We start from the raw sequence: 24476 nt of genomic DNA on the forward strand, positions 1-24476 counted from the left end.
GAAAAGAGTTCAATACAGCAAAGGCGATTTTATGGAAGAAAGGGTATAAATTTACACTGAAGCATCCTGCAGTATTGAAAATATTTATTCCAGGACAACAAAACAGACTGTTCTCGGATCCAAAGAAGCACGAAAATTTGCAGAACAATTACAAAAATAGACTGAGGGATGAAGACGGGTAATGAGAGTAAAAATGATCAAGATTGATATGTATGTGGGTAAAGACAAAAATAGACTGAGGGATGAAGACAGGTAATGAGGGTAAAAATGACCACGATGGGCATACGTGAAAGTATCTGTAATTAGAGGAAAACATAGATAGTATAGACAAGAATTAATAAGGGAAGGTAATGGAATAGAGAGAATAAGGAGGGAATTAAAAGAGTGACCTTTGTGACATATGAAAAGTGAAATCTTTTCTGGGGGGGGCTGGGTGGGGGAAAAGAGCGGTCACTGCAAAATCAGTTGACGCTTGCGAGTGGATTCGCAAATCCAAATGGAGAGGGGAGATGTGGTTGTCTGACAAGGGATAAAGGACAACTCAGGAGGGGAAGGGGAGATTGGGGATAAAGAAGATAGAAATAGGAGAATAAGGAAAATGTTGGATGTTGTAGGAATGTTGTCTGGTAAAGAGTTGAAAATAAGAAAACAGAAATGGAAAAGGAGGAAAGGTAACGATGGAAAAACGGAAAGAGAAGATAAACAAAATATAAAATGGCTACGCTGAACTGTATGACTTTAAATATTAATGGAATACATAACCAAATTAAAAGGAAGAAACTACTAAATTTACTGAAAAAGGAAAAAATAGATATAGCATTTGTCCAAGAAACACACTTAACTGAATTGGAGCACAAGAAATTAAAGAGAGATTGGGTAGGACATGTAACAGCAGCATCGTATAATTCAAAAGCAAGAGGAGTGGCTATATTAATTAGCAAAAATGTGCCATTTAAAATAGAAGAGGAAATAATAGATCCAGCAGGGAGATATGTTATGATAAAATGTCAGATATATTCGGAGCTTTGGAATCTACTTAATATATATTCACCTAACGAAGAAGATCAAAAGTTTATGCAAGATATCTTTTTGAAGGTAGCTAATACGCAAGGGAACATACTAATAGGAGGGGATTTCAATCTGAATTTGGATCCAAATATGGATAAAACGGGGAAAAAAATTAACAGGAAGAACAAAGTAACCAAATTTATAATTAAATCAATGCAAGAAATGAAACTTGTGGACATATGGAGGAAACAAAACCCAAAAGAAAAGGAATACTCATACTACTCGACTAGACATAAAACATACTCAAGAATAGACCTATTTTTGTTATCAGCTAGTATGCAGGATAGAGTAAGAAAAACAGAATATAAAGCGAGAATGCTATCGGACCATTCACCCTTAATACTGACAGTAAAGCTAGAGGACATCCCTCCAAGAATGTATAGATGGAGATTAAACCCCATGCTACTTAAAAGACAGGATTTTAGAGAATTTATTGAAAAACAATTAAAAATGTACTTTGAAGTAAATACGGAATCAGTGGAAGATAAGTTTATACTATGGGACGCAATGAAAGCATTCATTAGAGGACAAATAATAAGTTATGCAACCAAGATGAAGAAGGACTATAATCAGGAAACAGAGCAGTTGGAAAGGGAAATAGTAAACATAGAAAAAAAATTAGCAATAAAGGAAGATACAACCAAAAGAAGAGAATTGGCGGATAAAAAAATAAAATATGAAACATTACAAACATATAAGGTGGAGAAGAATATAATGAAGACAAAACAGAAATATTATGAACTAGGTGAAAAAACACACAAAATCTTAGCATGGCAGCTTAAGACAGAGCAAACTAAGAAAATGGTATTGGCAACAAGGAAAAAAGACAAACAAATTACATATAATCCAAAAGAAATTAAGGAAAACTTCAGAGAATTCTATGAACAATTATACCGAACCGAAAACGAAGGGAAAGAAGGGAAAATAGATGAATTTTTGACTAAAACTGAACTACCAAAACTACAAATAGAGGAACAAAATAAATTAACAGAACCATTTGGAACAGTAGAAATACAAGAGATAATAAAAAAATTACCAAATAATAAGACACCAGGAGAGGATGGACTCCCAATAGAAATCTACAAAACATTTAAAGATCTATTAATACCGCCCCTCCTGGATGTAATCAACCAGATTGATGAGACACAAAATTTACCAGATTCATGTAAAACAGCAATAATTACAGTGATACTAAAACAAGGGAAAGATCCACTCTCACCAGCGTCATATAGACCAATATCTCTGCTAAACACAGATTATAAGATAATAGCTAAACTATTAGCAAACAGATTAGCAGAACAGGTACCGAAAATGGTAAATTTAGACCAAACTGGATTTATCAAAAAAAGACGCACAACAGACAATATTTGTAAATTTATTAACTTAATTCATGCAGTAGAAGGAAATAAAGCACCTGCAGTAGCAGTTGCTTTAGACGCAGAGAAGGCCTTCGACAGAGTAGAATGGAATTACTTGTTCAAAGTATTGCAAAAATTCAGTTTACCGGAGAAGTATATTAATTGGATTAAAGCATTATATAAGGGACCGTTAGCGAAAGTGGCAGTAAATGGACATGTATCAAAGCAATTTAACTTAAGCAGGTCAACGCGGCAGGGATGCCCACTATCACCATTATTGTTTGCGCTAGCTATAGAACCACTAGCAGAATCGATAAGAATAGATAATAATATAAAAGGAATAAAAATAAAAGACAGGGAATATAAAATCAGTCTATTTGCGGATGATGTGATAGTGTACTTAACAGAACCAGAACTATCAATAAAAGAACTATATAAGAAATTGAAGGAATATGGAGAAGTGTCGGGATACAAGATAAACGTAAATAAAAGTGAAGCAATGCCTATGAATAACGCGGATTTCTCAAAATTTAAGAAGGAATCCCCATTCAGATGGCAAATGCAGGCAATAAGATACCTAGGTGTACAAATAAACAAAAATCTAGGCCAATTATATAAACTCAATTACAATCCACTAATGAAAAAATTACAGGACGATTTAGAGCATTGGAAAGAGCTACCACTAACACTGATAGGAAGGATAAACTGTATTAAAATGAACATTTTTCCAAGGATACTATACTTATTTCAGGCATTGCCAATACAACTGACAGAAAAATTCTTCAAAGAGTTAAAGAAAATAATAAGGAAATTTTTATGGAGAGGGGGGAAACCGAGGATAGCACTAGATAAATTAACAGAATGGTATAAACAAGGAGGCTTACAATTGCCAAACTTCAAAAATTATTATAGAGCCGCACAATTAAGGTACCTATCAGATTTTTATCAAACAAGGGAAAAACCAAACTGGACGAGATTAGAATTAGATAAAATAGGGGAAAAGATACCTGAACACATATTATATAAATGGGACGAGAAATTGGTACAACATAGAACTTCTCCAGTATTACACCATCTCCTCAATATATGGAAGAAGATTCATGTAGAAAGAAACAAAACAAATTATCAATTACCAAAACTAATATTGACGCAAAATAAGCTACTCCCTTTTACAATAGACAACCTTTCCTTTAGAAAATGGGAAAAAAAAGGGATTAAAAGAATAGAAAATTGTTTTTCAAGAAGTAGATTCTTATCCTTTGAACAAATGAGAGATAAGTACAATATAACTGGAGATACAGCGCTGGCATATTACCAACTGAGATCCTACTTGAAAGATAAATTAGGAAGCAATTTTAGTTTACCAGAGGGAAGTAACCTTGAATATGTGATTACAGATACAATGTTAATCAAAAGATTTATAACAAATATGTATATTAAACTGCAAGAAAAGGAGAATGAGGAAACAAATGGTAAAACTAAACAAAAATGGGAACAAGATTTAAATATAAAGATAAAAAAGGAAACATGGGAGAAATTATGTTCTGGAACGATGAGAAATACAATAAATACGAGGCTGCGTATAATACAATATAATTGGTTACACAGACTATACATTACACCGCAAAAGTTAAATAAATGGGACCCAACAGTATCTGATAGATGTTTTCGATGTAAAAAAGAAAGGGGAACAACAATTCATGCAATCTGGACATGTGAGAGAGTAGAAAAATTTTGGGATGATCTCAATCAGATATTAAATAAAATAACAGAAAACAATATACCAAAGAATCCAGAGATCTTTCTCCTAAGTAACATAAAAAATAAAGAATTTGGAATTGACTTGGAAGATGCACAAAAAAGATTTGTTAAGATAGCCCTAGCCGTAGCAAAAAAATGTATTATGTCAACCTGGAAATTGGAAGATAATTTGGAAATACAACAATGGTATATAGAAATGAATAAATGTATTCCATTAGTAAAAATAACATATAGTTTAAGAAATAATACTGAAATATTCGAACAAGTATGGGAGCCTTACATTAAATACAATAGCGAAAACCTACCGGGGACAAACATTACCTAAGTTGATGGAAGGAGAAGGAAAGAAAAGAATGAACTCTGTAGAATTTCTGGTGTATTTTTGTTGAATGACAACATTGTCTGACTGAATTAATGCAACCTAGATTGTATACCTAAAATGGATGAGGGGGGGGGGGGTGGGGGGGTGGCTTGGGAGGAGGGAGGGAGAAAAAGTCACTGTAAATGTGTGAAAAAGAAAAAGTGTATATCATGGCTATTGTGATTTATGGTGTGAAAAATAAAAAATTTAAAAAAAAAGCCATCCAAAAGATAGTGGACACAGCCCAGAACATCACAAGCAAAACCCTCCCCACTAGTGAGAACATCTACAGGGAACGCTGCCATCAGAAAGCGGCAGCGATCATCAAAGACCCACACCACCCAGCACCCGCTCTGTTCTCACTGCTGCCATCAGGAAAGAGGTATTGGTGGCACAAGACTCGCCCCACCAGGTTCAGAAACAGCAGCTACCCCTCCGCCACCAGACTCCTCAAGGACAAACTCAATCAGGGACTCATTTAAGGACTGACTTGTGTACTTTATTGATTTTCTTTTTGTTCTCTCTATATTGCAGTCAGTTTGTTTACATTCATTATCGATTTACATTTATTCGTTTACACATTTTACACTGTGTAGCATTCTTTACCCTACCGATTAGTGGTAATTCTGCCTGGCCCGCAGGAAAAATCACAGGGTTGTATGTGATGTCATGCATGTACTCTGACAATCAATCAGAATGTAAATAAAAAATCTGAAATCTACTGCAATATTGTAGCATGAGCATTGTGTACAATGTCTTCTCCTTTGGAGATACACTTGACATTCTGATTCCTGAGATTGAAAGAGCAGATCAGATCAAACAGGCATAAAGGCATTCTGCACACACTGTGTTTGCAGTAAAAACACAGAAATGCTGGCAGAACTAAGGCAGCCTCGCAGCGTCCATAGGAGGTAATGATCTATTACCAACTTTTTTGGGCCAGAGACCTTCTTCAAGAAGGCGTAGGAATAGAGACTGACTGGGGGAGGAGTCCACACTAACAAAAGGTGTTAATTGGATATGATATGAGGAGGTGAGACTTGATTTTGGCTCTGTGAAAGGAGATTGTGGGGGGGGGGGGGGGTGGGGGGGTGGGGTGGGGAGAGATGGTGGAGGGGTGGGGCGAATGTGAGAGCCAGCCAGCGAGAGAGCGCCAGCAAGCTGGGGGAAAGGAAACGGGGAAATCAAGCCTCTTTCACAAGTATTTAGAAGAAAAAGATTTTAATCAAATTGTACATTTAAATTAAATCTTAGGAAAGCAGCAAAGTTTCCATTTGATTTGGACATGATGCTCAGCACAGACACGGGGGCCAGGGGCTCAGTCATAAATACAGGCAGGCCTAATGAACTGAAAGCTGGGGGGAACATTTTTTGTGGCTGAAGGGTCCGAAACCAGGAGCTCCAGCTCCAGAACAGAACAAAGGCAAGGCATTTAGGCCTCATTTAGGAGGGGCTATATCTTCATTCGAGGGTGGTGAACCTACCACAGAAGGTCACCGAGCCACGATGCAAAAAGAAAAATATATATTTCTTAAAATGTCAGGACACAAAGTGCATCATGTGGTATCGAGGAAGATGATTAGCCTTGTTCACGAACTGTGAAGCAGGGGTGAAGGGCTGAATGGCCAACTACTTTTTCTTTGTATCTATGGAGGATGAATATTGATTGCTGATTTGTGTTTAAATACTTAACCATACAACCATTTACAGCACAGAAACAGGCCAGTTTGGCCCTATTACTCCATGCCGAATATCTCCCACCTAATGCCACTGACCCACATTTGGGCCATAACCCTCCACACCTCTCCCATCCATATACCTATCCAAAATTTCCCTGAATATTAACATCGATCTCACTTCTACCACCTCTGCCGCAAGTTCATTCCACACCTTCTGCATGAAGAAATTCGCCCTCATGGTTCCCCGAAACTTTTCCCTCTTGTTTGAATCTCCCCCACTCTCAGTGGAAAAAGGCCTATCCACATTGACTCTATCTGTCCCCCTTATAATTTTGAATACCTCTATCAAATCACCTTCAACGCTCCAGGGAATAAAGTTCCAGCCTTCTCAACCTTTCCCTCTAACTCAAACCCTGAAACCCCAGCTTGTTTTAAAGAATGGCCTTTATTGGCAACGGTGATCAATATTCTGTGGCCCTGTAAATGTCCACAGCTAGTCAGGTCAGTTTATTTTTCTTGGATGCATCAGAGCTGAATAAGGCAGCAAAATTTAGCCTGTGGACTGATGCCAACAATTGCCATGAAAAATGATCTATAAATGTATGCTTATCTGTCTTCAGAAATCATTTAAGTCACAGTAAGACAATACAGACGCATCAATAACCATGAATTCTGAATCCCACGCAATCCATGCTGAAATGAAGCTCAAAGTCATACAGAATGGAACAGACTCTTCAGCCTAACTCATCCTAAGTTGGCACTCTGGGCTAGTCCCATTTACCTGCATTTGGTCCATATCCTTCTACGCCCCTTCTATTAAGCCGTGCAATTAACACACAGTATAACCACTAGCTTGTGACAATTGAAGAAGTGAAATCACTTGGCTGGGAACAAATGTAAACAATGAAAAGGGGAAAGGGGAATGGAGCAGGAGAGCGTGGGTGCATTATCAAGACTTCCTATTCCAAAGATAGAGCAGAGGAGGTTTAGTTAAAGCAAAATAAAACTGACAGAGGCATGCGAGTGCTGGAGAAACAGCAATAAGAAACCTTCAGGTTCATACTTTAACTGGAAAGACTTTCCCACGCAAAATCTTTGGTCGGAAGATATTGGTGACACTGAAGTTATTTACACAATTTACACTAATTACTTATTCTTAATGGTTACGAAAAAGGCAGATTTTAATTGCATGGTTCTTATGCTCAATTGAGTTAGAGGCTTTGGCTTGAGAGACTTTGGTGAGCAGAGGCTGAGGACATTCTGACAGGTAAGGGAAGATCAGGTAAGATCTTTGCATATCATCAAAGAATAGGTTGAAGAGATGGCACCTGGAGCAGCAGGATGTTCCAAATGCCACATGTGGGAAGTCTGGGAGAGCACAATTGCCCCAGATGACCACACTTGAACTTGGGATCCTTCAGGAGGCATAGACAGGAGCTTCAGGAAAACAGTCACCCTTAAAAGTCAGGAGCCAGGGTGACTATTAGGAGAGGGAAGAGAAAGAGGCAGCCAGCGCAGAGCATCCCTGTGGCCGTTCCCCTCAACAATAAGTATACCTTCAAAAGTGAGGTGTCACCATATTAGTTAACAAAAATGTACCAATTAAAATAGAGGAGGAATTAATAGATCCAGCAGGGAGGTATGTAATGATGAAGTGTCTGATATACTCAGAATTTTGGAATTTGTTCAATATATATGCACCTAAGGAGGAGGATCAAAAGTTTATGCAGGGTATTTTTTTTGAAGGTTGCAGAAACACAAGGAAATACATTAATAGGAGGGGATTTTAACCTTAATTTGGATCCAATGTTGGATAAAACTGGACAAAAGACAAGCAAAAAGAATAAAGTGGCCAAATTTATGGTTAAATCAATGCAGGAAATGAAACTTATGGCTATATGGAGGAGGCAACACCCAAGAGAGAAGGAATATTCATATTATTCAAGAGGGCACAAAACACTCAAGGATTGATATGTTTTTGTTGTCAGCCCATATTCAAGGGAGAGATAGGAAACTGAGTATAAAGCTAGATTATTATAAGATCATTCACCCCTGTTATTAGCAATAGAACTGGAGAACATCCCACCAAGAACATACTGATGGAGGTTAAACTCCATGCTACTTAAAAGGCAGGAATTTAGAGAATTTATTGAATGCCAAATTAAAACATATTTTGAAATAAACACAGATTCAGTGAAAGACAAATTTATATTATAGGACGCAATGAAAGCCTTCATTAGAGGACAGATAATAAGTTATGTAACTAAGATGAAAAAGATTACATTTGGGAAATAGAGCAGTTGGAAAGAGAGATCGTAAGTACAGAAAAGGAATAAGTAAAAAGGGATGATATAATGAAAAGGACAAAAAAATAAAATACGAAACATTACAAACGTATAAGGTGGAGAAGAAAATAATGAAAACAAAGCAAAAGTATTATGAACTGGGAGAAATAACACATAAAATATTAGCCTGGCAACTTGAAACAGAACAAGCTAAAAGAAAATCAAGGCATCAAGGAAAAAGGACAAACAAATTACATATAATCCAATGGAGATTAATGAGAACTTGCTGAAATTGCAAGAAGAGGAACAAAACAAATTAATAAAATCATTTGTAATAGAGGAAGTACAGGATATATTAAAAAATCTGCCGAACAATAAAACACCAGGAGAGGATGGATTCCCAATAGAATTCTATAAAACATTTAAAGAGTTATTAATTCCTCCTCTCCTGGAAGTAATGAACCAGATAGAAGAAACACAAAACTTGCCAGATTCATGTAAGACAGCAATAATTACAGCAATACCAAAGACGGGGAGGATCCATTAACACCAGCATCATATAGACCAATATCTCTACTTAATTCAGATTATGAGATAATAGCAAAATTATTAGCAAACAGATTGGCTGATTGTGTACCAAAAATAGTAAAACAAGATCAAACTGGATTTAAGAAAAAACGAACAGCGGATAATGTCTGTAAACTTATTAATCTAATTCATGCAGTTCAAGGAAATAAGAAGCCAACAGTGGCTGTTACTTTAGACGCAGAAAAAGCCTTTGACAGAGTAGAGTGGAACTATTTATTTAAAGTATTACAGAAGTTCAATCTACCAGAAAAAATACATAAATTGGATTAAAGCATTGTATAATGCACCATTGGTGAAGGTAGCAGTATATGGATATGTATCGAACCAATTTAAATTAAGTAGGTCAACTAGATAAGGATGTCCATTATCCACCTCATTGTTCGCCTTAGCAATAAAACTTTTGGCAGAACTGATAAGAATAGAAAATAAAATGAAAGGGATAAAAATAAAGGAGAAGGAGTATAAAATCAGCTTACTTGCAGATGACATCATAGTATACCTAACAGAACCAGAGATATCAGGGTATATATATCACTCCTTAAAAGTTAAAAGAATGGGATCCAACATTATTAGATAGATGTTTTCGCTGTAAGAAGGAAATGAGAACAACAGTAAATGCAATTTGGGTATGTATGAAAGTGAATGCGTTTTAGGAAGAACTAAATCAGATATTAAATAAAATTACAAAAAATAATATACCAAAAAATCTGGAGATCTTTCTTTTAAGTAACATAAGTAATAAAGAATTAGGCATCAAATTGGATAAAGCACAAAAAAAATTCATTATGATAGCCTTAGCAGGAGCAAAAAAATGTATAACGTCAACTTGGAAAATGGAAGAGAGCCTGAGAGTTCCTCCCTAAAACCAACAAGAACCTTTCTGTGTGGTAATCATTTAAGCACCAGAGCTTGGTAAAAATTCATAAATGTTAAATTCTGTGCACAGTGTAAGAACTGCCTGATACCAGTGAACTTGGAAAAATGAGAAGTGAGATTGGACTGTGAATCAAAGAACTTATCTGAACTTACACACACATTACATACACGTGCGCTTAGAATTAGAAGGGAATTAAGTTAATAGTAGTAAGTTTGATCCTGTTTTTATGTTTAAAGAAAATTAAAAGCAATTTTTGTTTAAGTGACCATTTGTCTTGGTGAATTTCTATTGCTGCTGGGTTTTGGGGTCCTCTGGGCCCGTAACACCAGGATTTGGAAAACAAGCCTTATGAGGCAAGGTTAGCAGAGCTGAGACTTTTCTCTGAGGAGATGAAAAAGGATGAGAGGTAACTTAACAGTGGTCTACAAGATGAGGGAGAGGTATCAGATGCATCAGAGAGAGGAGGCATAGATAAGGTGGATAGCTTTTTCCCAGGATGGGAATAGCAAACACAAGATGACATCTGTACAAAGTGAAGTTAGGAAGCTTTAGGGGAGACATATGGGTAAATTCTTTTTAAATACACAGAGAGTGGGTGCCTGGAATGTCTCGCCAAGGGTGGTGTTGGAGGCTGAAACATTAGGGGTGCTTAAGAGACTATTACACAGGCATATGGAGGGCTATGAGGTAGGAAGTGTTTAGTTTTATTTTAGATAGGAATATTAAGGTTAGCACAACATCAAGAGCCAAAAGGCCTGTACAGTGCTGTATTGTTATATGTTCTAATTGCTAAAGAGCATCTTGCAGAAACCTGACTTTACACAGTGCTTCCTTGATAAGCTTCAAACATCACATGTCGAATAAAAGGCTATGAAATATACAATGCCCTCTGCAAATGAATTAATATAGCAGGCTAATGAGGTCCAAGATCAATGGAATATGTCAGTAACATCAATGAAGTGTGCATGAAAGCTTATGTTGCATGAAGCAAATCTGTGACTAGATATTTCCCTTAAGAAGAAAAAAATCAAAAAGATGCCTGATATTTAAACTATTGTGTAAAATATACCTTCTTATGAAAATCCATCTTGGTGCTGAGAAGTTTGACATAGACGCTTGCCAGCTGTCCGTATCGATCATGCATATGTCCCTAGAAAATGTTGAAATAAGATATTACCATCAAATTTAAAAAGTAGTATTACAATTTGGGAAAAATACTTTGTTGCTCTGAACTGACTCATATGGTATGACCCTCAAAAAGAGAAAACCCACATAAAGAATTGTTCAAGTGACTTTCATCCAGAACCATGCACTTACTTTAAATGACAACAGCACTGACATTAACACTTCGAACCAAGCAAGTCAAACTGAAGAAAACTCATCACAACTGATGTCTACACCTGCAAGAGGTGCATCCAGCTGCAGCTCCTGATAAACCAAGTTAGGGAACTGGAGTTGTGTCTGGATGAACTTCCGATCACTCAGGAGGCAGATGCAGTGATAGCGAGGAGTTTTAGGGAGGCAGTCACCCCTAAGAGTCAGGAGGCAGGCAACTGGGCAACTGTCAGGGGAGGCAAGGGGAAGAGGCAGAAGGAGCAAGTACCTCTGTGGCTGTTCCCATCAATAATAGGTATACCGTTTTGGATACTGTTGGAGGGGACAACCCACCAGGGACAAGTTGTGATCATGTCCCTGGCACCGAGACTGGACCCTCAGCTCAGAAAGGAAGGAGGGAGGAGAGGAATACAGTAGAGATAGGGGATTCAATAGTTAGGGGGACAGACAGGATGTTCTATGGGAGATCTTGAGTATCTTGGATGGTCTGTTGCCAGGGTTTGTTATATCTTGGATCGAATGCTCCCTATTCTAAGGAGGGAGGGTAAGCAGCTAGATGTTGTGGTCCATATAGGGACCGATGATGTGGTTGGGAGGGTGAGGAGGTCCTGCTGGGAGAGTTTAAGGAGTTAGGTTCAAAGTTGAAGCACAGAATCTGCAGGGTAGTAATTTCAGTGTTGCTACCTGTACCACATGATAGTGAGGCTAGAAATGGGAAGATAATGCAGTAAAATACATGACTAAAGAGATGGTGCAGGAGGGAGGGTCTTCATGTTTCTGGATCATTGGGCTTTGTTCCAAGGAAGGTGGGGCCTGTTCTGACGGACCGGATTGGACCTGAACTGGAGGGTTTCTAGCATCCTTGTGGGTAGGTTTGCTCGTGCTGCTTCGGGGGTCGGGGGGGGGGGGTTAAAACTAGATTTGCAGAGGGAGGGGAACCAGAGTGATAGAGCAGATAGTTTGGTGGAGGATCATGAGAGGACTGCATGTAAAGACAGAAAGCAGAGGTCTGTAAATGATGGATATGATCTCAATGCATCGATTTCAATGCAAGGAGTATCGTTTAAGGCAGTTGATCTTGGGGCGTCGAGTGGCGCACGAGATTGCAACATTGGTGGCAGGAGAGGGAGGGCTGGCAGCTCAATGTTCCATGGTTCTGATGATTCAGACATGATGGGGGGGGGGGGGAGACATGAAAGGGGGAGGAATGCCATTGCTAGTCATGGAAAATATCACAACTGTGTTTAGACAGGACAGCATTGTGAATTCGCCCACAGAGGACATATGGGTGGAACTAAGGAATGGGAAAGGTGTGAGCACGTTAATGGGATTGCATTATAGACCATCCAATAGTCCGAGAGAATTGGAGGCGTAAATCTGTCGGGAGATGGCAGACCATTATAAGAAAGAGAAAGTTGTGGTGTAGGAGATTTTAAACTTTCTGCATATTGACTGAGACTTCCATATTGTAAAAGGGCTAGATGAGTTGGAGTTTGTCAAACGTGTTCAGTAAAGTTTTCTAAATCAATATATAGAGGTACCAATGAGAGAGGATGCAATACTTGATCTCCGATTAGGGAACCAGGCAGGTCAGGTGGCAGAAGTCTGTGTATGTGAGCATTTTGGGTCCAGTGACCATAATGTCATTAGTTCAAGTTACTTATGGATGAGGATAGGTCTGGTCCACGAGTTGAAGTTCTAAATTGGAGAAAGGCCAATTTTCTGGAAATGAGAAAAGGATCTTGGAGGAGTCAATTGGAATAAGCGGTTTTCTGACAAGGATGTGTCCGGAAAGTGGAAGTCCTTCAAAGACAAGATTTTGAGGGTGCAGAGTTTGCTTGTTTTTACCAGGATTAAAGGCAAAATTAACAGGCATAGCGAACAGTTTTCAAGGGAAATGATTAAGAAGAAGGGAGAGGTGCATAACCAGTATAACAAGGAGTAAATGAGGTACTTGCAGAGTATAGAAAATGTAAGAGAATATTAAAGAAGGAAATCAGGAAGGGAAAAAGAAGGCACGAGGGTCCTTTGGCAGATAATATGAAGGTAAATCCAAAGTGTTTCTACAAGTACATTAAGAGGATAACAGGACAAAGTTGGCCCCCTGGAGGATCAGAGTGGTCAACTACATGTTCTTCTTTCTTTGGCTTGGCTTCGCGGACGAAGATTTATGGAGGGGGTAAAAGTCCACGTCAGCTGCAGGCTCGTTTGTGGCTGACAAGTCCGATGCGGGACAGGCAGACACGGTTGCAGCGGCTGCAGGGGAAAATTGGTTGGTTGGGGTTGGGTGTTGGGTTTTTCCTCCTTTGCCTTTGGAGCCTCATGAAATGGGGGAGATTTTAAACAATGTTTTTGCAGGAAACTGGCATAGGGCATACGGATGGAAGGGAAGTAAACAGAAGTGTCATAAAACATATGGAGATTAAGGAGGAGGAAGTGATTGGGGCTTCCAGCGAATAAAGGTAGACAAATCCCCTGGGCCGGATATGATATTCCCTCAGACTTCCTCAGTGTTGAAATTGCAAGGGCCCTGACGGATATATTCAAAATGTCCTTAGCCACAGGAGAGGTGCCAGACGATTGGAGAATAGCTCACATTGTCCCACTGTTTAAGAAAGGCTCCAAAAGTAGTACAGGTAACTACAGGCCAGTGGGCCTGAGTCAGTAGCAGGTAAATTATTGGAAGGTTGTGTAAACAAATCTTGTAGAGTTTTGAGGAAGTTACCAAGAAGGTAGATGAAGGAAAGGCTCTGGATGTTATCTATACGGATTTTAGTAAAGCCTTCGTCAAGGTTCCACATAGGAGGTTAGTTCAGAAGGTTAAGACACTTGGTATCCATGGAGGAGTTGTAAACTGGATTTGAAATTGGCCGTGTGGGAGAAGACAGAGGGTGGTAGTGGATGGTTGCTTCTTAGACTGGGGGCCTGTGACCAGTGGTGTACCTCAGGGATCCATGTTGGGAGCATTGTTGTATATATCAATGATCAGGATGATAATGTGGTAAATTGGATCAGCAAGTATGCTGATGACACAAAGATAGGTGATATTGTGACAGCAAAGAAGATTTTCAAAGGTTGCAGAGGGATCTGAACCAACTGGGAGAATGGGCCAGTAAATGGATGATGGAGTTTAATGCAGACAAGTGTGAGGTACTGCATTTTGGAAGAGCAAATCAAGAAAGGATGTACACTGAAAATGGTAGGGGCTCTGAGGAATGCAGAGGAGCAGAGATACCTGGAGATACAGGTACATTGTTCCCTGAAGGTGTGCAGTTCTGGTCACCAAGCTAAAGGATGGATATCAATAAGATTGAAAGAGTGCAGAGAAAATTAGGATGTTGCTGGGTCTTCAGGCGTTGAGTTACAGGGAAATATTAAACAGGTTAGGACTTTATTCCTTGGAATGAAGGAAAAGGAGGAGAGATTTGATTGAGTAAATGTGAGTTGGCTCTTTCCACTGAGATTAGGAGAGATAAATTGAAGAGGACATGGTTTTAGGGTAAAAGGGGAAAGGTTTACGGGGAACTTCACTCAGAGAGCAGTGGGAGTGTGGAATGAGCTGCCATCTGATGTGGTGGATGGGACTCGAGTTTTAAGAATAAATTGGATAGATACACAGATGGGAGAGGTCTGGAGGCTTATGGAAAAGGAGCAGGTTATTGGGACTAGCTGAACAATGGTCAGCACTGACTAGAAGGGGTGAATGACCTGTTTTCTGTGCTATAGCATTCTATGAGTAAAGGAAGGTGAAGGGAACATGCTGCTCTCTTGTGCATCTGGACCTCCCTCACTTGCTGATCCACCCGGGTGCTACAAACGGCCTTTGAATGGTGCCAGGTACTGGCTCATTAATGGAACTGGGATGGCAATATCTTGCATAATATAGAGCTACAGTAATCTCTGTGAACAAAATGTAGAGCATGGAAAGAGTGTAGCGGAGGGCGAAGGAAGAAGTGTAATATGGTGGATACAGTTCAAGATAATTTTAAGAAAATGGAAGGTGCCTTTCAAGACTGTAGAGAACAAGTCGAACGTAATAAAGAAAAAATAGAAAAAGTGGAAGATTCTTTCGTTGGATGGGAAATTCAGAAGAAGGACTTGAAGAAGATACTCTTTGGAAAATCAAAGTTGTCAGAATAATGTCAAAATAGTGGGAATTCTGGAAGGAATTGAGGGTTCGGATCCAACAAAAAAATTTTAAAAGTGGATCCCTGAAGTGTTGGGTTTTAAATTTTTTCTGGAAGGTTTGGAGTTAGATAGGGCATGTAGAGCTTTGAGAAGTAAACCATATCCGGACCAATCTCCACGAGCTGTTTTGATTCATTGTTTACAGTATCAAGACGGAGACCATCTTGCGAGTTGCGGTTCAAAATGCACATAGTTATCAGTCTCCATTGATGGTACAGGGTAATAAGGTTTTCTTCTACCCGGACTTAAGTCAAGAAATTATTAAAAGGCATAAAGAATTTAATTCTGCTAAAGAGGTTCTGGAGGAAGGGTTACAAATTTTCTTTTAGATACCTTGCAATTTTGAAGATTTTTTATGGCAATTTCCAATCACAGTTTTTTGAGCGTGATCGTGATGCTTTAATTTTTCCTAATTCTTTGCCAGACAGGGCTACTGAAAGGCACTCTTCTCCTAAGAGGAAGACATCCGATAAGAAGAATGGAAATGGGAACGGGAAGGCAAATATGTCAGAGTTTGATTGATATTGATGATCTGGAACAAGCTTTGGGACTGAATTCATTGGGGTTGTGAATTGATTTAGACTCATAATTTTGTAAGTCCGGTTGGGGGGGAGGGGAATGGATGACACTGAAGCTTTTGGAAGTTATCCGCCACCTGTGGGGGGGGGGGGGGGGGGATTTTATTTCTTTCCACACCCAGTTAAGTGAGGAGTTACTACTTTTTGTAGTTTTTAGTTATATCTAAAAAAAATACTTTTTTTTAAATTTTGTGTAATCTTTATTTTGTTTATTAAGGGGGGTTTAGTGGTTGATTAATTTAGAGTTTATTTGGCAAGGGGAGCTTCATTTTTTTATATAAACGGATTGAGTGAATAGAGGTTTTTTTTTTAATTGTCAAAATAATGTCTAGTTTGAATTTTGCAACATTTAATGTTCAAGGCTTAAACAACCCGATTAAGCGTAAATATGTTTTAGTTTATATAAAAAAAGATGAAAGTGGCTATTGCTTTTTTGCAGGAAACTCATTTAACCGAAAAAGAACATTTAAAATTGAAAGAGAGACTGGGTTGGTCATGTTATTTCATCTTCTTTTAATTCATAAGCACGAGAAGTGGCGATTTTGATTCATAAGAGAATACTATTTGAACTTGAATCCTCGGAGGAAACAGCTGGTCGAATCTTAATGATTAATTGTAAATTGTTTGCCGAGTCATGGTCTTTGTTAAATGTGTATGTGCCTAATGTTGAAGATGAACAATTTGTGTCTGAAGCTTTTTTAACTCTGAGTTAAGCTAAGGAAAATATCTTGATTAGGGGAGATTTCAATTGTGTATTAGATCCATTATTGGATAAATCTCCAAAAACTTTGAAAAAATCAAAACCAGCAGTCCAATTGGTTTCTTTGATGGAAGATTTAAATTTGATAGAGGTTAGGAGAAGGTTAAATCGTACTGAGAAAGATTTTTCATTTTATTCTTTGCGTCACGATTCATTTTCAAGGATTGATTTATTTTTGGCATCAGCACATTTGCAACCATGTTTTGCTCAAGCTGAATATAAGAGTAGAATAGTTTCTGACCATTCATTGTTATTTATTTCTTGTGATGGGCCGGAAAGCACTCAATCAACTTTTCATTGGAGGTTTAATGCAATGTTATTGAAAAAACCAGAATTTGTAAAATATATTAGGATCAAATTGTTTCTTTTCATAATCTGAATAGGAACACAGTTCAGTGTAATTTTACTTTATGGGATGCTTTGAAGGTGTTTTTACATGGTCAAATTATTAGTTATGCATCAAAAGAAAAGAATTTTTTGGCAGAGAGTCAGTTGTTGAAAAAACAGAGCTGATTTGGAAAAAGAATTTCAGAGGAATTGTACAGAAGATAATAAAGCAGTTTTAACTAAATTGAAGTTACAATATAAAACATTACAAACATATCAGTATGAACGTTTGATTCAAAGATCTAAGCAACGTTATTATGAGTTAGGGGATGGAGCTCATAAAGTTCTCACATGGCAATTGAAAATAGAACAAGCGTCGAGAACTATTAATGCTGGGAGGAAATATAATTCAGTTACTTTTAAACCTCAGGAAATTAATGACCAATTTTTAATCATTTTACCAGAAATTATATACTTCTGAGGGAGTTCGAGACGATGGTTCTATTTAATCCTTTTTTGTCTGTTTTAAATTTGCCAATATTAGGGGAAGATGATGTGAGGAAATTGGATTCTCCTTTTACTGATTTAGAGATAAAGGATGTTATACAACAAATGCCTAATGGGAAATCTCCAGGAGATGATGGGTTTACTGTTGAATTTTATAAAGTTTTTTTATGATGATTTGTCTCCTCTACTTACAGACGTTCTTCAGCAGGTCACACAAGAACAAGCTTTACCAGATTCATGTTTGAGTGCAATAATAACGGATATACTAAAAAGAGACAGAGACCCTTTGAATGTAGCTTCATATCAGCCAATTTCTTTATTGAATGTAGACTATAAAATAATAGCAAAATTATTGGCAAATAAAATTGCTAAGTATTTACATCAATTGGTATATGTAGATCAGGCTGGTTTTATTAAAAATAGATATTCCTCTGATAATATTCTTAGAGTGATTTCGCTGATCAATGCATCACGTCAGCAACCCAACCTACCAATGGTAGTTGCTCTTGATGTTGAAAAAGCTTATGATCGGGTCGAATGGAATTTTTTATTTAAATTTTTGGAGAAATACAAATTTGGACCCTTTTTTATTGGTTGGGTAAAGGCACTATATAATAATCCAGTTACTAGGGTGGCGACAAATGGTCAAACCTCTTCGCTATTTAAATTATCGCGTTCAACTTGTCAAGGTTGTCCTTTGTCGCCAACTCTATTTGTGTTGGTCAATGAACCATTAGTTCAAGCTATAAGGCAGCATGAGAATATTAGAGGTATAAGGATAGCAGATGAATATGATTAATTTATTTGCTGATGATGTTTTGATATATTTAACTAATCCGGAATGATCTTTAATTTATTTGCAAGAATGTTTAGAACAATATAGTAAACTATCAGGATACAAGATGAATTGGAATAAAATTGAAAAATTACTAAATTTCATTGAACTGATAAAGTCAAGTATTTGGGTATAATGATTGATGTAAATGTTCAATCATTGTATAATTTAAATTATGTACCATTAATGAGAAAGATTAAGGCTGATTTGATTAAGTGGAAGGATTTACCTTTGTCATTAATAGGTCAAGTAAATTGTATTAAGATGAACATTTTTCCATGAATTCAGTATCTTTTTCAGTCGATTCCTTGTTTACTTTTGAAATCTTTTTTCCAGGATTTAAATATAGTACGAGAATTTTTATGGAAGGGAAAACTAGCTAGAGTAGCGATACATAAATTGACTTGGGAGTTTTACAATTACCTCATTTTCATAATTATTATGAAACAGCTCAATTAAGATTTATTAATCATATGTTGGATGTTTCGTACCTTCCTAGCTGGTATTTCAGAACCTTATTCACATCATTTCATATTTAAGTGGAATTCTGTTTTATTACAGAGATATAATGTACCGATTTTAAAACATTTGTTAGAGATTTGGACTAAAAGGAATTTATTGATAGGTACGAAAGGATATTTTAATCAGTTCAAGCTTCAATATATCAAAATAAATTGATTCCTTTTTCGTTGAGTAATAGATTTTTAAGAGAATGGAAGATTAAAGGAATAAAATTGTTGCAGGATTGTTTTGAAGGTCAATTTTTATCGTTTAATCAACTTAGAGAGAAATTTAGAATTTCAGTGAATTCTTTATTTGTGTACTATCAAATTAGAGCATTAGTGAAAGATCACAGGAATTTTCATTTCTCATCCAAAGTTAACAAAATTTAAGTTTCTGATTTCTCATTCATTAAATAAGGGTTTTATTTCTGAGATGTATGCATTGTTGTAAGACATTATGGATAAAATAAATTTAGATAAATCTAGGATTAAATGGAAAAATTATTTAATTTGTTATATTAATCTGGCAAATTGGGAGATTATATGTTTTGATGGTGTGACTAAATTGCTTAATGTAAGATATAGTATGGTTAATTATGATTTTTTGCATCAGTTGTATCTGACCCCTGAGAAATTGAAAAAATATGGATTTAGTAATTCAGAATTGTGCTTTAGATGTGGATTACGTGGAGGAACATTTTTACATTCGGTCTGGCTTTGTGATAAGGTTCAATCATTTTGGCAAAAAAAAAAATCAGGAAATTTCTTCAAAAATTGTTTAAGATCCAATTTTTGCTAGACCCCAAAAAATTTTTGTTGAGTTGTATTGCCCCACTTACTGATTTGGGGTTGGATAAGTTTCAGACAGCTTTTCTTCATCCTGCACAGGCGGTAGCACGTAAATGTGTTGCAATTTCATGGAAAGATGAGGTTGAGGTAAATGTAATTTGTTGGCAGAATGAGTTGAGGTCCTGTATTTATATGGAGAAAATAACATACAACTTGAATGATAATTATGACTTTTTTGTCAAGATGTGGTCGCTTTATTTGAAATGTATGATTTTAGTAATATCTTAAATTGTTGTATGTGTTTCTTTTATGATGTTTTTTGTATGCTTCCCTTGCAGGGTTTGCTGAGGGTGGGTTCGAGGGGGGTGGGTTAGTTGTAGTTTTTCATTTTTATATTATGGACTTTGTACAAGTTTTTCTCTTGAAAATTTTAAATAAAGTTTACAAAAAAGAGTCTTGCAGGAATCTGGGCAAAACATCAAAAACAGCTATAGAACCCTTTGTGCCTCTTTCCCAACTTACTGTGAGGTTTGAACTTTAGCAAACAATTGCAAGTCATAGGTCATATCTTTAACTTCCAGCTTGTGTTGGCACTCATGGAAACAGATGATGCAAAACACTTCAAGGGCCCAGATTGTACATTGCACAAAAAAAAGTCACAATGGACAAAATTAAAAGTTATTAGTGTTGAATATTCTGCTTGCTTCCCAATATGACTTGCCAGCTGTGTGATCAAAAACTTACTCATTCCATCACCAGCTTGTACAAAAATTGATTGATGTGACTGCTTAATGATGCAGAGATTTAAGAGCATTCTGTAATGGGAATCTAACAGCTGTTTGGTAGTATCATAAACACAATCTTAAACAGAGAATGTTGGAAACACTTGGGTCAAGCAGCATCTTAGGGGAGAGAAAAGTAAGGAAACCAGTGACTCAGGAGACCAAAGACAGAGGGGTGACAATGACAGTGGTATTAGGGAAGTAACAAGCAACTAGAAGCTTGGAGTCACCCTCTGCAGATGAGGTGATGGTGCTTCAGCCTCTCCCATGTACAAGTCATACCTCTTTAATTCAGCGACGTTGGGACCTGGCCATTGCCAGGCTACAAAAAATTCCAGAAAACAGAAATTGACCCCTAAGGGAACCCCCTATGTAAACATATCAAAGATCGAACAAAGCTCAAAACAGGAAATCATACCGAGAGGGGGCATGGTTAGCAAAGTGGATAGTGCAATGCCTTTACAGAGCCAGCCATCAGGACTGGGGTTCGAGTCCCACACTCTCTGTAAGGAGTTTGTACTATCGGCAGCAGAATCAAACTTGCAAGACCGTGGGACCAGATAATAGACGTACAACCTGTTCTAAAAAAAGTTTCTAAACATAGAGGTTTATAGTCATTTTTGTCCTGAGGCAAACATACTTCAGAAATAATAACATTTGCTTCCGAGCTCGTTGCATTAATAGGCACATACATATTAGCTCACAGTTTTCCCGGTTTTAATTCTTTTTAAAAGTCAAAGCAGAGGTTGCAATGTTGCTAACAGAAGGCCTGCTCAGAAATGAGATGCCAGTTTTAATAATGCAAGACTGAAAAGAATGGGACATGGAATCTTACACGCGAATGAGTCAGCTGCAAATGTCATAATTATTGACAGAGAATTCTCAAATTCCTTCAGATCATTCAAGACAAAGATTTGTTTTGACAAGAAATATGAATTGGTGTAGGTGTGAATGAAATAGGCTATTATCTATTTTTAGCATCTTATAATCCAGTGTATCCACAATCTTTAGCCAATTTCCATGGCATCACTATGTCTGTGTTCTGTCCATAATTCATGATGAACTTACTTCAATCAACCCTTGTTCTCATTACAAATTTGTACTTTTGCACATATAATGGAAAAAAGTCTATTTAACGCTGGTCAGTTAACGACCACACATTCCTCCCACTGGAAACTGCCGATGTAAAACTGGTCAGACAATATTGATACATTTCTTCCTCCCAGCAGAATGGACCTGTGGAAACATGCCCAGCTATGATTACACCATCAACACAGTTCTACCTCTGGGAAGAATACACTTGCATGGATCTAAAAACTATTTAAACAGAAAGAGCAGAGCAAAGCAAAGACAAAGTAGTCCACTTCAGAAGGCAAACCTGAATAACCCTTGAGCACCCTGGTCCAGTCACAGACTGAGAAAGAAAACTTTGACCTTGGGGAACAATACTAGAGGGTTCAAGTGCCAAAAATTGTTTATCCACAATCACGCCCCCTGCAATTAAAGCCTACTGGTGCATTTTATAAACATGGCAGGTCAAAATTTTGCAACAGAAATTCCTTCGGTTAGAGACTGAAAAGAGAAAAACTGATACTTTAATATTCCAGCTTTATTAGAATATCATAAATTTTAAGATCCAACATACCCATAAATTTCCCATCTCATGGATGTTACTCTTGTGCCTGGTGAAATCATGAAGAACCTACAAATAAGCAGAAGCAGTTTTTTGTGGTAATACTCTTTTTAAAAGAACTGAAACAATCAAGCTCATTAAGCAAAATTATTGGCATCCGAGGCAGAGGAATGAATCCCACCATCAACATAGAGGTTCAATACTTCACAAAGGGCAATAGTTCCTTCCTAATGACCATGACAGGAAAGATGGTTCTGTTTTCAGGCTGTGGTTAGCTCAACCCACTCACCTTCATATTGTAAATGATCATGTCATCTGGTGGCAGGAAAATGCTTGGATCACTTCAAAATAAATATTTTGATGGAAGATTATTGACCAGAGACATTAACTCTATTTCTCTGTGCATGGCTTCTGCCAGACCTGCTATTGCCAGAAATTTATGGTCTCATTTCAGAGGAACCTCCCTTTATTCTGCTTCATTTTAATGGAATATTCTCTATGCCTCAAATTCCCACCAAGCCTCAAACTAGGCAGAGGCACTTTTACATTAAGCACCATGCACCCTGCCCTACACACTTAGCTGCAGTAGCAACTTTTATTGGGAAGATCCTCCAGAACATAAAGTGTTCCATATTTTTGAGATTTTCTACATCCAAGGGCGGATGATACTCAGTCAATCGAGTATATTCCAGGCTGAGGCTCTCAGATTGCTGGATACTAAGAGAATGATGGAGTTTCTCAGAGGGTACAATAGTTTGGGCAAAACCAGAGCATTATGCCGAAATGAGGGAAACTACAAAGGGATGAGTTGGCCAAGATAGACTGGGAATACAGTGATGGTTCAGAACCATGGTTCATGGTGCTCAACAGAAGTATATTCCAGTTAAAGGCAAGGACAGTAAATGTGGGGGAAGCCAGCCCTGGAAAACTAAGGAAATCAAACCAAGGAAACCATCAAACTAAAAGCTTATGCATAACTAGAAGGTTAGAAAAACTTTTTTTTTTTTTTTAAAAGAACAACATAGAATCATGAAGTGAGGAATAAAGAGAGGGAAGATAGATTATGAAAAAAGATTAGCACAGAACAGAAAAATGGACAGTAAAAGTTTTTATAATTATATAAACACAGAAAAAGGATGGCCCCTTGGAGGATGAGAAGGGGGAGTTGATATTGGATAATGAGGAAATGGCTGAGGCTTCATGTTGGTCTTCATGGTGGAGGACACACCTACCATACCAAAGACAGAGGTTAGGGAGGTGATGGGAGGTGTGGACCTGGATAGCTATCACTAAAGAGGTAGTGCTGAGAAAACGTGTGGAATTAAGATAGACAAGTCCCCTTGTCCTGATGGAATGCATCTAAGGGCACTGAAGGAAATGGCAGAAATTATAGTGGAGGCTTTGGTGATAATTTACCAAAATTCTCTGGACTCTGAGCAGATCCCAGCAGATTGGAAAATGGTGAATGTCACGCCACCATTCAACAAAGGATGTCGGCAAAAGGCAGGGAACTATAGGCCAGTTAGTTCAACATCTGTGGTTGGGAGAATACTTGAAGCGAACATTAAGAAATAGTGAGGCATCTGGAGCAAAATGGATCCATCAGGCAGGTGCAACATGGATTCAGAAAGGCTGGGCCTGTTTGACCAACCTACTGAAGTTCGCTGAGGAGCTGATGATCGCGGTAGATAGAGGGGAGCGGGATTTCCAGAAAGATCACCAGACTTGGATTTCCAGAAGGCGTTCGATAAGGTGCTGTATAAAAGAGATACACGAGGTAAGGATGCATAGAGTTGGGGGTGATGTATTAGCATGGATTAGAGGGTTGGTTAACCAATAGAAATCAGAGAGTTCAGTTCCAGGGGTGTTTTTCTGGTTGGCACTCAGTGCTGCCACACTGGACCCACACAGTTTACGATGCACATAATAATCTGTAAGGGGGGGACACAGTGTGGTGTATCTAAGTTTGCTGATGACACGAAATTGAGTGAAAAAGCAAAATTGTGCATAGAATACGGAGAGACATGACTGAAATTAAAGAAATCGTTGAAGACTTAATGGAAAAAATGACCCAAGTAGAGACTGACTTGGTAAAAACACAAGGTAAAAGCTTTGGAGAAAGATGCAAAACAATGGGACTCAGATAGACATGATCTACTGGACAAGATTGACCACATGGTGAATTTTACCAAACAAAATAATGTCTGAATTATTGGACTGAAAGAAGGGATCGAGGGAAGAGATCCAGTGAAATTCTTTGGA

The 24476-nt window shown here is 37.7% G+C and overlaps 1 protein-coding gene across 2 annotated transcripts in view; it reads right to left on the minus strand.

The window, feature by feature from the left end:
• The window catches only part of LOC138761314 (huntingtin-interacting protein 1-related protein-like), a 186950-nt gene that overhangs the window by 93921 nt on the left and 68553 nt on the right, over positions 1-24476 (minus strand). For both annotated transcript variants that reach the window (XM_069933217.1, XM_069933218.1), the window contains exons 4-5: positions 22227-22283; positions 11047-11127 (exon numbers count right to left, since the gene is read on the minus strand). In XM_069933217.1, coding sequence (XP_069789318.1) covers positions 11047-11127; positions 22227-22283 — 138 coding nt within the window. The remainder of the gene's footprint in view (positions 1-11046; positions 11128-22226; positions 22284-24476) is intronic.

Source organism: Narcine bancroftii, chromosome 4, assembly GCF_036971445.1.
Source record: "Narcine bancroftii isolate sNarBan1 chromosome 4, sNarBan1.hap1, whole genome shotgun sequence".
NCBI lineage: Eukaryota > Metazoa > Chordata > Chondrichthyes > Torpediniformes > Narcinidae > Narcine > Narcine bancroftii.